The sequence below is a fragment of the Bos javanicus genome, chromosome 10 (assembly GCF_032452875.1).
Source record: "Bos javanicus breed banteng chromosome 10, ARS-OSU_banteng_1.0, whole genome shotgun sequence".
Taxonomy (NCBI): domain Eukaryota; kingdom Metazoa; phylum Chordata; class Mammalia; order Artiodactyla; family Bovidae; genus Bos; species Bos javanicus.
Window position 1 is genome coordinate 21,408,148 of NC_083877.1, and position 14,614 is coordinate 21,422,761.

Consider the following 14,614-nt stretch of genomic DNA (forward strand, 5'->3'; position numbering starts at 1 on the left):
TGGACTCCTTGGGGGGTGGGTGGCCTGGCCCCTGCGTCAGAGCTGGAGGAACCAAGACACCCCACATCTCCAGAGGAGGAACTGAGGACCAGAGGGGTGCAGCAGCCTGCCCCACCTGAGTCCCCATACTGCTCATCAACCAGCCACTGGGGACGAGAGGGAGGAATTTCACAAATGAAGAGCACAAAGACACAGGAGGGCAATCGGACCCCAGACGCCTAGACACGGAGTTGCACTGCTGAAACTGAAGCCCTCCTCCACCTACCCCGCCTCTGAAGCCACGGGGGTTAAAAGTGTCTTGTTCCCTCCAAAATGATTTCCCCACTGATGCTAGGAGAGGCTCAAAGCTGGCTGGGGATGGAGATGGGATGGCACAGGTGGCTGGAGCCCGGGTGTGTGGGCCCTACCTTCCCATAGGGCATCCTGAGACTGGAGCCAGCTGATGCCAAGCTGAACTGAAGTGCAGTATGGACCAAACCTGGGCTTTACGTGCCTCACGTTGAACCCTCACACATGTGAGCAGAGCACACACAGGCGCACACCACAGAGCACATCTCTGCTCCTTCCAAGCTCCCACCAGGGACAGGCTGGCCTGGGTCACACAACTGCTCAAGGGACAGGGTGGGTCCTGAGCCCCGTCTGCTAGCAAACCCCTGCCCCCTGCAGTGCTTTACAGCCAGGCTCTCCTGACCACCTTCTCATCCCTTCACTGCCCCACCCCCATCTCCTGGACTCCCCAGCTAAGCCCTTCTGATCCCTCCCCTGAGGCCTTCACCACCTCCTGTCCAGGATGTCCACCACCACCTGTCTTGAGAATGGCCTGTACAGAAAGTCCTGAGAACCATGAGCAAAGACCAAAGAAACACAAAATTCAGTCGGTTCTAACCCTGGAAAGGCCACCAGCCATGGTGAGGATCCAGGATGTGAGGACAGAACAGGACGTAGGGGGCAGGAAAAGCCAGACCAAGAGAGGCAAGGTGGATAGCATCGAGGGTAGCAGAGTACCTCTACCAGAGCTCAGGTTCGGGCAGGTTTTGGGGACCAGGGCCTGCATCTGGACAGAGCACCCGAGAAGGAAGACATTTCAGGGCAGGAACATGCGAGTGTTGGAGAGGGGCTATGAGCAAGTCAGCTTGGAGGAGCTCAGCCATTTGGGGATCTGCAAGGCTGTGCAGGGTCATCCCGGCCACACTGGGCTCTCATGGGCCGGGAAGGGCTGACTTCAAACTCCCCCTGAGCTGTGACTACCCTTCACTAGCTGGTCTCCTTTTCCGTCTGTGAGGCTCAAGGATGGGGGGTCTGCCAGCCACCTCTGAGTCCCTGGGGCCCAGCACGGGGTCTGTACACAAGATGTTCAGGAAACATCCTGCTGGGGTGCTGGCAGCCTGGGAAGGTGGCCCTACTGATGGAGAGACCTGGAAATGAAGCTGGGCCGTTTTTAATGAGCTTCAAGGGACTCAGTATAATATCCAGAACACCTGTTTAGGCATTAGGAGTGCTGGGCTCCAGCCCTGTGTGTGCGTGCTCAGTCACTCGGTCTGTCCGACTCTTTGCGACCCCATGGACTGTAGCCCACCAAGCATCTCTGTCCATGGGATTCTCTCAGCAAGAATCCTGGAGTGGGTTGCCATTCCCTTCTCCAGGGATCCTCCCAACCCAGGGATTGAACCTGGGTCTCCTGCATTGCAGGCAGATTCTTTACCGCTGGGCCACCAGGGAAGCCCAGGATCCAGCCCTAACTCTGTCACAAATAAAGAGGTCACGTCCCCTAACTGGGTATGTCCTCTCTTATGTGAGATGAGGGCATTGAACCAGCTGATATCTGAAGGCTTGTCCAGCTCCAGCAACAAGGGAATCTCCCTCTTATATTGGATGCTGACCTCTCCCTGGTGACCTGTGGGTCAAGTCCTCCCCACACCACCAGGGGGAGCTCTACACATGCCCCAGGCAAGCAACCCACTAGAAGGACTGGACAGGTGGGCCTTCATTCACCTGGGGAAGGCTTGTGCTTTTTCATACACAGGACCCGGGGTGCCCAGCCACCAGGCTCACCACAAGGTAGCCTTGCACCCAAGAGTCATGGCATGGAAATTCTGTGTTGAAGGATATCCTCAGCATCTTCAGTCTAAAGCCCCACTTGCTCATTCATTGTTCAGACCTGGTCCCAGAGAAAGGACCATGACCTGCTCCACGCAACATTCCCATGAATGTTCCTAGCATTCCTGATCTGCCTAATTTCTGAGGAAGAAAGAGAATCACCAGTAGGATTTCAGTCTTTTAATTTGGGAATGACCAGCTTCCTCCTGCACCCTCCCCTTAGTCCACAAAACCCCCTCCCTGGCCGAGCTTCATCAAATGCCAGACTAGCCCCCACAGACAAGTCCACGTGACTTCTCTCTCAGACTTGGCTCCATCACTGTAGGCTGGGGCAGTAGACAGTAGGCTAGGGAGCTAGTGAATCCAAAGGAGATGAGTCTGGGCTCCCCTGTCCCACTTTCTGGCTGGGCTCAGAAGCCAGGTATCCCCAGGGTCACTGCTGGTCCCCTGTGAAGATGGAGCCAGGTGGGGTAGGGCATGGGGGGGGGTAGTTGGGTTGGGGGGCAGGGGGCATCTCCTCTCCCCAGAGGATAGGCACTCACCCTGGGCAGCCCTGGGCACCATCTCGGTCCGGTAGATCTTGAAGGCATCATAGGCAAAGACAGAAACCAGGATGATGCCAAATACCTGTGAGAGCAGGAGGAGGATGCCACAACAAAGGCCAGCCAGCCACTGGACACCAGGGAGAGGGAGGTGGGTGATACGGGGCAAGGTGTGAGCCAGGCCCTGGGCGCTGACTTGAGCTTGGGGTGGACAGAGGCACAGGAAGTGTGCGACCATCAGCCGGAGGTCCCTGGGGGATGGGGGAAGCCGGAGAATTCTGCAGGGCTGGACTCACAAAAGCAGCAATGGCAGCTCCGTCCCGGGAGGTCACAGCCGCGAAGGAGACCACCAGGAAGATGATGATGGCACTGACACAGCGGAGGAAGTCCTGGGGGTTGGGGGTGCAGGGTCAAAGGGAAGCAGAGGGCAGGCGGCATCAGCCTGAGGTTTTCCAGGCTAGTCAGCGGCTTGACCCTCAGGTACTGGGAATCCCTACATGGAGATGCCCTTGGACACAACATAAGGCACTTGAGAGACAGAAAGCAAGAGAGAGCTCACACAGCTCCCCAGAGGAGGGACGCAGATGGACACAGGGACAGGGACCAAGATGAGAAGCCAAGGGGCTGGGCTGGGGCTGGACCTGCATCGGGGAGCAGTCTGAAGGATGGGGTCAAAGCCATGTTTGAGTATAGGACATGGGGGCTGGATTCCTTGCTTACCCAGGAAAAGGAGAGAGGCTAGAAGAGGAAAATTCAATGTTGAAAGAAGGGCCCAGAGTGGTGGGGAGGGAGGCAGCACGGGGTGGGGACCCTCACCAGACAGGGCCAGTTCATCCGATCGAATCGCTGGTAGTACTGGGTGGCATAGAGGAAGAGGAAGGCTAGTGTGATGAAGAACTCCAGCAGCGCGGCAGCCATGTAGGCAGAGATGGAGGCCGTGAAGCAGATGAAGATGATGAAGGTCAGGGCCTGCAGGGCAGAGGGTGGGCAGTTTACCAGGAAGGGGACACAGGCCAGGACAGGCCTTTGCCTCCCTCTTTCCAGGAAGCTCCCCCAGCCAGCACACTGCCTGCCTTCAGAGGTCTCGCCAACCCTGGTGGCAGGAGCCATGCCCAGGGCCTTTGCCCATCAAGGGCCGACTCCAGCCTCCCACCTCTGCCAGCCCAGGCTCCCCCTGCTCCAGGGCCCCAGCAGCCCCAGCAGTTTAACCAAGCTTCACGGCTCTGGGGAACACCACTCTATGAAATCCAAAAGAGAGTGGGTCCCCCTTTAGCACTGGGAACACCAGCCCCTCGAGTGGTGGGACATCAGCCTGTGCCCCCAGGAGGTACCCCATGCCCCATAATAATTCCAGGATGCCTAAAACTCCTCTAATAAGGACTAGAGCCCCTGGTTCCATGCCAAGAGGCAAGGATTAGAAGGCAGATGCTCCAGAGTGGATGTGCGTCCCCTCAGCTCTCAAATGTAGGATAAGGTATATGCCGAAAACTCAGGTTTACACTGAGGTCTTGCTAAGCGAATAAGGGAAGGTACTTTCCTGAGGACAGATGTTCACAGGGAGCAGGCGACAAAGTGGGTCTGCAGAAAGGCTGCCCTTTGGGGTAACTGAACTTCTTGGACATGCCAAGAAGTGGCCATCTAAGAGCCCGGGGAGAGGCCGGCTCGTGTTACCCCCGTCCCATCCCATCCCTGTGCCTCACGCTCCCTCAGTGTCGTCTAGCTTCAATCCTTCCTAAAGTCAGTGAAAGCTGCTGTCACCGCCTCCAGGTGGAAGAGCAACAAGAAGGCAGGGGAGGAGATGTGGGGAGGGTCGCTGGGGCAAGCGGGGTGTCTGAGAGCCGGGGGAGGGAGGCTGCTGAGGGGTGAGCCCTGAGGGGCCCGGGGCTGGGAGGTGAAGCTCTAGGCTGGGGAGGCGGCTGTTACCAGCTCAGTTTCCAGCAGGATGCCTTTGAGGGAGGAGAGGAAGGTCTTGTCCACCGCGAAGCCGTCGAGCCCTGCAGCTGTCCTCTCCTCGGGGGGCCGGTCGCGACGACTCCAAGCATTGAACATCTCCACGAGGCCCACCGGGTACAGCCCGCGACTGCCACCAGCCCAAGATGGAAAACAGGAGGATGGGAACCTGGCAGGACGGGGAAGCAGACAGGAGCAGGAATGGCACTGCGAGAAACCTCAAAGTGAAGCGGGCAGACCTGCTGTGGGGCCCCGGAGAAGGCGGCCGCGGGGTGCGGGCGGGGGGTTGCTTGCCCAGATAGGCCTTCACCCAGCTGCCCAGAGTGCCCTGCTGGTGCCTGCACTGGTCCACAGGAGGCACGTGGAGGAGGGGGGCGGGGAAGAGGGGAGGGGTCAGCTCTCCTACTTGGAGCCTGACCCCGCCCACCCGCCGAGGGTGGGCGAAGGGAGGAGGGGAGAGGGGGCGGACTGCGGAGAAACCGGGAGGAGCTGGGAGGTGAGCCGAGAAATGTGCCAGGCTAGGAGCCCCCGAGAACCCAAGCCTGAGGCAGTTTTCGTCCTCCCTTCCCTAACCTTAACCCTCTTCCTCATCATCCTTTCTCTCTTTTCCTTTCAGGGAGGGTGGGAGCTGGATCCCGGCCCAGGCAGCACCCCTCAGGACCAAGCTGTAGCAGCCAAAACTGAGGACAAAGGCAGATTGTTGGGGGGACAAGGGGGCGCTGTGTGCCTGCTGCAGTGCCTCAATGGGCCTCTGTTTCTCCAGTATGCCAGGAGGGCAGCCTGACCCAGGGAGCCAGGGAAGGGGAGGGATTGGGGGACCACAGCGGAAACTCCGGAGGGCAGTAGGTGGGAGCTGACAGTGGGGAGGAAATGGGACCAGGCTGGGGACCACAAGATGCTCAGGCACCAGGGATGCCAAAGACAAATTAGGCCACTTTTAAGTACAGATTATTTATTTGAACAATTCTCTCCCTGCTCAATAACAGCCTCTTCCTTAGCAGCATTCATGTCAAAAGACTAGCAACTCCACCAGGAGGTTTAAGGTCGATGCTCCAAAGATGCTCCAAAGTCGATGCTCACTAAGTGTTTGATGAATGAAGGAAAGTGAAAGTCGAAAGTGAAGTCGCTCAGTCGTGCCCAACTCCTTGGGACCCCATGGACTGTAGCCTACCAGGCTCCTCTGTCCGTGGGATTTTCCAGGCAATAGTACTGGATTGGATTGCCATTTCCTTCTCCAGGGGATCTTCCCAACCCAGGGATTGAACCCAGGTCTCCTGCATTGTAGACATACGCTTTACCTTCTGAGCCACCAGGGAAGTCAGTGAACAAACTAATGAATTGAAGGGCTCTCCACTGGCGAAGGGAAAAATATCTGAAAGTGCCTGTGCTGCACCAGGGCAGCTGGGGGTGGGAGGAAAGAAGAGACAGACATAGCAGAGCTTTGAAGACCTTTCCCAGGAGGAAAGGACAGGATGCCAGTTTCCAGGGACCATAACCAGCCACTACTGCCTTGGATTTGCCCTGCATTTCTCACCCACTCCAAAAAGTGCAAAGTGCAGTCCCCCCATGGTCCCCCATCCTGTCCCAAGATCCTGCTGCTCCGAGTGGTCCTTTGGAGGGGCTGTGCCTTCAGGTGTCCTGGTTCACCACAGCAGGTGGTTGTCCAACCAGCTCCAGTGTTTGCCCAGGGACCAGCCATGGTCGGCACAGCTAGGCCATCACACGGGGCCGCACGCACACGCAAGCCAAGGAGACACGGTAGAGCCTGCGTTCCAGGCAGTAGCCATGGTGGTCGCCCTGCTGTCCAGGGCACGGCCGCCGGTAGAAGACGGTCTGGTTGTGGTAGAGCAGCTCTGAGTTTCCCAGGGGGTCCATGTGGGAGCCCGTCTGCAGGCTGACACAGTGTGGACACAGGCAACGTGCGTGGTACAGATCCTGCGGGAGCCGGTTCAAGTCTCTGTCCAACCTGTGGGGCGGCAAGAGTCAGGCCCTGGAGGGAGGCTGGCCAGGAGCCCGGGGGGCTGGCCAGGGGCAGAGAGGACCCAGAGTGGAAACACCAGGGCTGCTGTCAGTTCTGTGGCTTCGGTTCCAGCTCTGGTACCCACAAGCCAGGTGGCTGTGAACAAGTCACCCCCTCTCCCCTGGGATTTATTCTCCTGAACTATGAGGGTCGGGGATGGAAGAGTGACTTTCCAAATGGTCCTGGAGCCCTGAGGGAGGGGCCAGGTGGGGAGCTCCCCTGGGGCCTCTACCAGACCAGCTGTGGTTCCATGTGATACATATGCTGGGTTCTAGCATCAGGCTGCCTTGTGTGCTTGTTAGTATATATGTATTTTTTTAATTTTAAAATAAAAATTGCTCTTCTATCCAAGTATAAGAAAGCACGAAATGAAGGCTGACAGTCTGTCTCCCACCAGCCCCACTCCCCTGAGGGAGCCACTGTCTGCCATGTCCTGCCCGTCCTCCAGATTCCAACTGTGCATTATAATAAGCACATGTTTGGGTGTATGGTAAGACTTATTAACTTATTCTGAAAAGGTTTCATAGCCCCCAGAAGATGTGAAAAGTCAGTGCTCCAAAGGTCTGTGCTCCAGAAACTCAGTAGGAAACAGCCAATAGGTTGGAAAACCATCCTCCCAACAGACAGGCCTTCGCAAACTGGGGCTCAGCTAGTGTAGCATCTCCCAGAGTGGATTCCCTGATAAACGCACTGTAGCGGAAGGGGTCTGGGGTCAAATGATTCTAGGAAGCATTGAGTTTAATGGGGTCTTCTCTGCAGACTTCTCGCTGTGAATGTGCTGAGCACGCTGAGAACCTCTAAGGGGGTGGGGACTGCAGCATTTTTCCCCCCACTTACTCGACATCATCACTTTTTTTCTGAGGAACAGCTTGTGTGACACATGTTGCAAAGCATGTCGGGGAAGACCAGCCCAAGTGGTTATCAAGGGTTCACAGCCCAGGTGTCTAGACCCCGGCCAGGTCAGCCGTCTGGCACCCAGCCTCCCCAAAGGGGTTCCCAACCTCTTTAGATTTAGTCTAGAAGCTAGCCAGCCTACTGAGACCACTTCAAAGCGTAGTGGCCTGGAGTCTCCATCCTGGATCTAGTCTCAATCAAAGCTGGCCCCCTCCCTAGCCAATGACCTTCTCCTTTAATCCCCAAAGCCAAGGCTAAGCCAGAAATAGACTTACAGTGGGTGGAAACACAGATACCCCAAGAGAGTGCAAAACAGGAGGAGAAATATGTTTGGGACCCCTAGAATACTAATTTTTAGTATTTTAATTCATTGTCCCAATTTCAGTACTTTCTAATATTTGTTTACATCATGACATAAATAGAGAATTATAATATGTGGCAGCACATGGAGAAAGAATAAGACAGCTCATGATCAAAGACAACCAGCCTGGAGGTCCAGCCACCCAACTGTCCCCCCAGAGCAGAAAGAGGGTATAATTAGAACCCATTCATGGCTCAGAACACTAACATTTGGTATTGGGCTGCTTTGTTCCTATATTGTACATTATTCCCTGATATTTTTGTTAGAAAAACAAAGCCATTGTAGGGGAAGGAAAAGGAGAAGGGAGAGGAGGAGGAAAGATAGAAAGGGAGGAGGAGGGGGAGAAGAAGTAGAGGAAAAGGAGAAAGGAAGAAAACCTAAATTTTCTGTACTGTTTAGATTTTTCACTATTTCGTATGATCTGCATCATTAGGCTATAGAATATTATTTCATTTTACAGATTGAAAAAAAACTCAGCTTTGAACCCCTGAGCGATTGGCCCAAGGTCACCAAAAATGTGTCAGGGCTAGACCTTGTCTAACACCCAAACTTGATAACCTCCCTGAGGTAAAAGGGGGACAGATAGGCTGGAGTTGGCTGGAACTCCCCTGGTCCCTCACACACATCCTGACCAGCACATGAGCAGGCGTTTAGCAGGGGGCAGGGGCTGGCAGACTCACTCATATCTCCAGGGGGCGATGGAGCGGCTGTTGAGGGGTCCATCCCTGCTGGAACGGCAGGGTTCTGGGTGGTGGGCGAGGCTGGTGGTCTCTGGGGGAGGCATGAGCACACTGTTCCACTTCAGCCACTCCTCAGTGGAATTCTGTCCTTTGCTGGGGCAGCAGCTGGGCCAGTGGGTGCAACACCTCTGGGACCCCAAACAGAGGGTGTGGGTTCCCATGACCATTGCCAAGAATGCCATTGCCTGTAGGAAAAGGCTAGTGAGAAAACTGCTCCTGCCTAGTCTGGATGCCCCCTCCCCCAGCTGTTCTCTGAGATTCTAATTCATGCCCCATCTGGTCCGCAGCCCCAAAACTGAGAGCTCCCTCCATCCCCACCCACATCTCTGCTCCTGCCTCACTCAGCACCGTCCCGGCCAGGCCCCTGCACACTTACCTGGTACATGCTGGATGCTGCTTGCCAAGCCTCAGTGCCACGCTGGCTGGACAGTAAGCCCTTGTGGAAGCTGTTTGACTGGAGCAGTTTAGGAGTCCTGGTTTTATTTTCAGCAAACCTGTTTTGTTTATTCAAATTTATTTCCACTACCTTTTGGAGGGTGTGACTTGAGATTAAAAAACAAAACAAACCCCTAAAAAAAAAACTTGTAAGTCTTTCCAAAAGCTGCTTTAAATGCTAGACTCATGGAAGTTGTGATTAACATCATCGTAAGCCTATTGAGTAAACTTTGTTCTTTGCCCTTTACTGGGCGTGGGGTCAAAGTAATAGTATCCTGTTATCCCGTGCCTTGGGGAACAGGCATTATGAGAATTCTGTTGGGTCACTTAATACCCGATACTAGGGAACATCACTCGGACTCTCTCTAAGAGGCCTTGCTGCTATAATCCCTGCTGCTCCCACCCAGGGTCTTGTCTCTTCTCTTCCCTTTCTTCTCAGATGTCCTCAGGATCCTCCACCTTAGTAAACATTTCCCTCTGTCTGCTTGTTCTCTGACCCCTTCCTCATCCTCCACGAGCCCAACTTCTATGACCACAATCATCTATGACTTCCCAATGTCTGTTATTTCTCCCCAACTTCCCCTTGCCCTCCCCAAGGGCCACCCACTCCCATTTCTGTACATCCCCTGACCTCCTCTGGACTCAGGATACAGGCTTAATCCCATAGGCTGCCAGGAGGGCCTTGACTCCAACAATTTGTTGGCTGGATGTGCAGGGTCTGACGGAAGAAGTGCTGAGTGACTGTTCCCATGGTACAAATGAGAAGACAGAACCAAGAAGAGAGGCAAGGTGACAGCCTTAGCTAAGAGCCAACAGAAGTACCCAGCTCCCAGATCAGCCTGCCCCACCCCTACTCACTAGTTTAGGAGCATGGCAGGGGGAGCTGCTGCTCTCAGGCCGTGGGGTAAGGCCGTGCGGTCACAGGTCCATGGACCACTGTCGGCCAGGAGAGGGTATGTGTGCTCTGGCAAGGTTTCAGCTGGGCCTGGCCGCAAAGACACAGGTCAGTCAGGGGCCACCCATCCGGGGGGCTCTCTGCCTATTTTGCTCCAATCTTTTTCTCTGCATCCTTGTTCAACAACTCCCCTCACCCCCTCACCAACCCCGCCCCCGCCACTGCGGACTCCAACACACTCATATACAGACACCGTCTCTAGAGTGATGTTTCCTGATTTGCATGTGCTTTCCCTTAGAAAATACTCCTTTGGTAACCAACGACTCAGGAAATAAACAAAGGGAACCAGGAATAACTCAAATGGCAGAGCGATAAGGAATCTTTTGAATGCTTTAGGGCAAAGCAGCCCTAAAACAGAGGCATGATGAGGTCAGAGGGCATTCGGAAGTGGGACAAGCTGATCTGGTGAGTTCTGAGGGGCCTGGAAGTTGAAGGGCGGTGAGAGCTTAGGGTCAACAGGTGATGGCTAGGAGAGCAGGGCCACTTAGGAAGAGCAGTGGGGCCAGGAATACATTGCCCCACTCCCACTGGCCCACTCTCTGGCCCTGTGCTCCCACACCCTCTCACTTCCATCCGCCCCCTCAGCTCCTGAGATCATGTGCCAGGAGGGTGCCAAGCCCTGCACATGCATCAGCTAGTTTTACCTTTATAATAAAACCATGAGATGGAAATTACTGTCCCCATGTCAAGATGAAGAAACTGAGACCCAAAGAAATTGAGTAACCTCATCAAGTTTGCACAGTTAGGAGGAAGCCGAACTGGTTCCCTCCCAGCCCTGAAAAACTCCAAAGCTAAGTTCCTGGTATGGAAATGCCACACTGTGGTGACCTCTGGATGGAAGGGAAGCCCCTGCTGTAAGGGATTTCCTACTCACCCAGGTGTGGGCTGGACAGGTCTCACCTAAACCTGCTCAAGGCCACAGGGCATTCCTGCCCACTCAGGCATTCAGCCAGCTGGCTGGGATCCACAGCTCTGGCTACCTCTCCCCCAGCCTCAGGTCTGCCCCATGGCCCCCAGAGTGGCTTCTGGTGTTCCCAAACAACCCCCAGCCCCAACAAAGGCTTTGCGGGGACCTTCCAGAAGTGCTGGATCCCTCGGGTTTCCCCCAAGTCGAACAAAGTCTCAGAGGCTGACACAGGCCCAGACCTCCTGATCTTGGCCCCCATCCAGGACAGGATGCTTGAAAGCGCTCACTTGCTGATGCTGCAAACGACACACACTGATTGCATGGGATGTTTCCTCCAGGAGAGGCTTTTGGGTTGTCCCCCTGCCTCCGTACCATGACTTCCTCTAAGAAAACTGCTGAGGGACATTCTCCCCTGTGATGACCAGGCCTGACACACAACCTGTCCTTTGAGACACACACCCCTGCCCCCCCCCGCCCCCACCCCCGCCCCCGCCCACCTCCTTGCAGTTGCTCAGCCTCCACCCTTATCTCAGGAGCAGCTGTGGGTCTCCTCAGGGTGACTCCCTGCCATGAGAAACATTTTCCAGAGGGTTTTCCTCTTGGGGTGACTAAGAATCCCTGAGTCACTTCAGCTTCCAGGGAATCCCTGGGGGTGTAGAGAGATGGCGGTGGCCATGGGGAGAACGTGGAGGCAGAAGCAAAGTTCGTCCAGTACCTGATATCAGGGGTGCCTCCCTGCCTGGGGCTGACCTGGCAGCCACAGGGGAGATCTGAACATGCTACCCCAAGCCACTGACACGAGGTCAGCCCCTAGCAGGAAAGAACAGGGAAGATGTGAAAAGGGGCATCCCACCTGGGCCAAGAAAGCCTGAAAGATGCTACGATGGCTGTCCTTCCCTTCCTCAGAAAGTCATTTGAGTTCTCATCCACTGTCTTGAAGTCCTGCCCCTGCCTCTGATCCGCTCTTCACCGAGGGCCCTCTCTTCTCCTTGTTCATAGAGATGGGCATGCTTGGTGGGGAGGCTGAAGGGAAAAAGGGCAACAAGGATGACCGCAAAAGTATCTTCCTGGTGGCTCAGACAGTAAAGAATCTACATGCAATGTGGGAAACCTGGATTCAATCCCTGGGTTGGGAAGATCCCCTGGAGAAGGGCATGGCAACCCACTCCAGCATGGTTTCCTGGAGAATCCCACGGACAGAGGAGCCTGGTGGGCTACAGTCCATGGGGTCACAAAGAGCCAGACATGACTGAGCAACAAACACAAAAGTGCCAACCAGCTTAGCAGCCCCTGAAACAGTGCTGGAACCGAACCGCAGGGCTCAGCAGGGTCGTGGATGCTCAGGTGCACTCACCTGAGGGGCCGGTAGGGCTGCAGGGGGTTAAAATGCAGAAATACTTCTGCCCCCTGCTGGTAAATAGATGCTGTCCTCAGCCCTGGAGCACCCCTACACCTCAACCTCCCTGTGACCCCGCAACTGACGGGAGACTGCCTGGCCCAGATGGAGGCCTTCAGAACAGACTCCCATAACCTGATAGGGACACCATGATGGCACTGGTTGCTAATTATTTATCAGATCAGTTGCTCAGTCGTGTCCGACTCTTTGCGACCCCATGAATCGCAGCACGCCAGGCCTTCCTGTCCATCACCAACTCCCGGAGTTCACTCAGACTCACGTCCATCGAGTCAGTGATGCCATCCAGCCATCTCATCCTCTGTCGTCCCCTTCTCCTCTTGCCCCCAATCCCTCCCAGCATCAGAGTCTTCTCCAATGAGTCAACTCTTCGCATGAGGTGGCCAAAGTACTGGAGTTTCAGCTTTAGCATCATTCCTTCCAAAGAAATCCCAGGGCTGATCTCCTTCAGAATGGACTGGTTGGATCTCCTTGCAGTCCAAGGGACTCTCAAGAGTCTTCTCCAACACCACAGTTCAAAAGCATCAATTCTTCAGCGCTCAGCCTTCTTTACAGTCTAACTCTCACATCCATACATGACCACTGGAAAAACCATAGCCTTGACTAGACGAACGTTTGTTGGCAAAGTAATGTCTCTGCTTTTGAATATGCTATCTAGGTTGGTCATAACTTTCCTTCCAAGGAGCAAGCGTCTTTTAATTTCATGGCTGCAGTCACCATCTGCAGTGATTTTGGAGCTCAGAAAAATAAATTTATAGGATCACCTTTAGTTACAAAGATTCCCCTGCCTTCAAAAGGAGTCTGCCTTCAAAGAGAACCCATTCTTGCCTGGGAGACGTGCAGAGAATCAGAGTGAACAGGACAAAAAACTCAGCAACTCCCTCCCCTAGCCAAGGGCTGGTTCCTCCCCAGGTGGGCCTTTGCCTTTCTCAATCCTACAGTCATGGCTGCCCTGCTCATTCATCCATTTGCCAAGCATTTATTGAGCACCTACTAGATGCCAGACACCATTCTAAATGCTAGGAAGGCAGAGGAGGACAAGTCAGATAAGGCTCCTGCCTCATGTCTTAGGGGGAGAGGGATGGTAAATAAGGAAACAAGGTAATTTTTGATAATAGTAAGTGCTATGAAGAAAGTGAAACAATGTTAAGAGATAGGGAATTACTGGGGGTGGGGGATTGGTAGAGGAAGAGGGCAACTTTAACTTAAAAAGTCAGAGAAGGCCTTTCTGAAGATGTGGAATTTGACATGATGATGGAAAGGTTCTGGGGAAAGATGGTCCAGGCAGAGGAAAACAGGACAACAGAGTCCTAGAGGTGGAAGGTCTTGGCACATTTAAGAAACAGAAAGGACAATGTGGTTGGAAAACAAAAGCTAAGGAAGAGTGTAGAATGAGAGGAAGTGAAGAAGCAGGCAGGGGGATTTCAGTAGCTAAGACTCCTTGCTCCCAGTGCGGGGGACCTGGCTTCAATCCCTGGTCAGGGAACTAGATCCCATGTGTCACAATTAAAAATCTCAAGGATGAGGATGAGATCAGCTGGAGGGCTCTGCTGGGGAGGGACATGAGTGGGAGAGAAGACTGGGACCCAGAAAACCCAATGGAGGAGTTCCTTCCTTTCTACTCCATGAACAATGGCAAAGGCAAGGCCCGAAGTCAAGGGCCCCCATCTGAGTCAGCCGCCCACCCAGGGTCTTAGCTACCCATCCAGTCTGGGTTTTTTTCCATCCTAACCTGGGACCCAGAATCCTCCCTGAACAAGTTAGAATCACTTTAAACCTCTGTTTGCAAAGGAGAGGGCAGAGATGAGTCATAAGGACAAGGAGAAGACTCCACCTGCCATTGACACAGAAACGCTTGGAGCTTTCCTGAAGGTACAAGCTGGGGGTGGGGGTGGGGGTGGGGTCATGGGGAGCCAAGGTGAAGAGGGAAAGTCATCGTGATAAGCACTTCACATGTATTCACACCTCACCAAAGTCACTATTCCAGATGAATAACGGAGCTTCAGAGATGTTCCAGAACTTGACCAACTTCACACAGCTGACAAACCCCCCCACCCCCACCTCTCCCCAGGGCTTCCTGGTAGCTCAGCTGGTAAAGAATCGTCCTGCAAAGCAGGAGACCCCAGTTCAATCCCCGGGTTGGGAAGTTTCCCTGGAGAAGGGATAGGCTACCCACGCCAGCATTCTTAGGCTTCCCTGATGGCTCTCAGACAGTAAAGAATCTGCCTGCAATGTGGGAGACCTGGGTTTGATTCCCGGGTCAGGAAGATTCCCGGGAGAAGGGAATGGCTACCCACTC

General features: G+C 54.4%; 2 protein-coding genes across 2 annotated transcripts; both read right to left on the minus strand.

Moving 5' to 3' along the window:
* Nucleotides 1-2,262: 2,262 nt before the first annotated feature.
* CMTM5 (CKLF like MARVEL transmembrane domain containing 5) lies at nucleotides 2,263-5,204 on the minus strand. Its single transcript, XM_061430413.1, has 5 exons — nucleotides 4,563-5,204; nucleotides 3,456-3,608; nucleotides 2,936-3,028; nucleotides 2,640-2,724; nucleotides 2,263-2,544 (listed from the first exon to the last, which is right to left on the minus strand). Exons 1-5 carry the CDS (start codon nucleotides 4,686-4,688, stop codon nucleotides 2,531-2,533), a joined length of 471 nt encoding a protein of 156 aa, XP_061286397.1. The 5' UTR covers nucleotides 4,689-5,204; the 3' UTR covers nucleotides 2,263-2,530.
* Nucleotides 5,205-5,287: 83 nt separating this feature from the next.
* On the minus strand, nucleotides 5,288-9,561 carry IL25 (interleukin 25). Its single transcript, XM_061430412.1, has 3 exons — nucleotides 8,981-9,561; nucleotides 8,545-8,789; nucleotides 5,288-6,555 (listed from the first exon to the last, which is right to left on the minus strand). Exons 1-3 carry the CDS (start codon nucleotides 8,987-8,989, stop codon nucleotides 6,300-6,302), a joined length of 510 nt encoding a protein of 169 aa, XP_061286396.1. The 5' UTR covers nucleotides 8,990-9,561; the 3' UTR covers nucleotides 5,288-6,299.
* Nucleotides 9,562-14,614: the final 5,053 nt, after the last annotated feature.

Coding starts and splice junctions, on each gene's coding strand:
- CMTM5 (XM_061430413.1), bottom strand. CDS start 4,688: ATGTTCAATGCTTGGAGTCGTCGCGACCGGCCCCCCGAGGAGAGGACA. Junction 3,609..4,562: donor TCCTGCTGGAAACTGAGCTG/GTAACAGCCGCC, acceptor TCTGCCCTGCAG/GCCCTGACCTTCATCATCTT. Junction 3,029..3,455: donor GGATGAACTGGCCCTGTCTG/GTGAGGGTCCCC, acceptor CCCAACCCCCAG/GACTTCCTCCGCTGTGTCAG.
- IL25 (XM_061430412.1), bottom strand. Junction 6,556..8,544: donor ATCGCCCCCTGGAGATATGA/GTGAGTCTGCCA, acceptor GCCGCCCCACAG/GTTGGACAGAGACTTGAACC.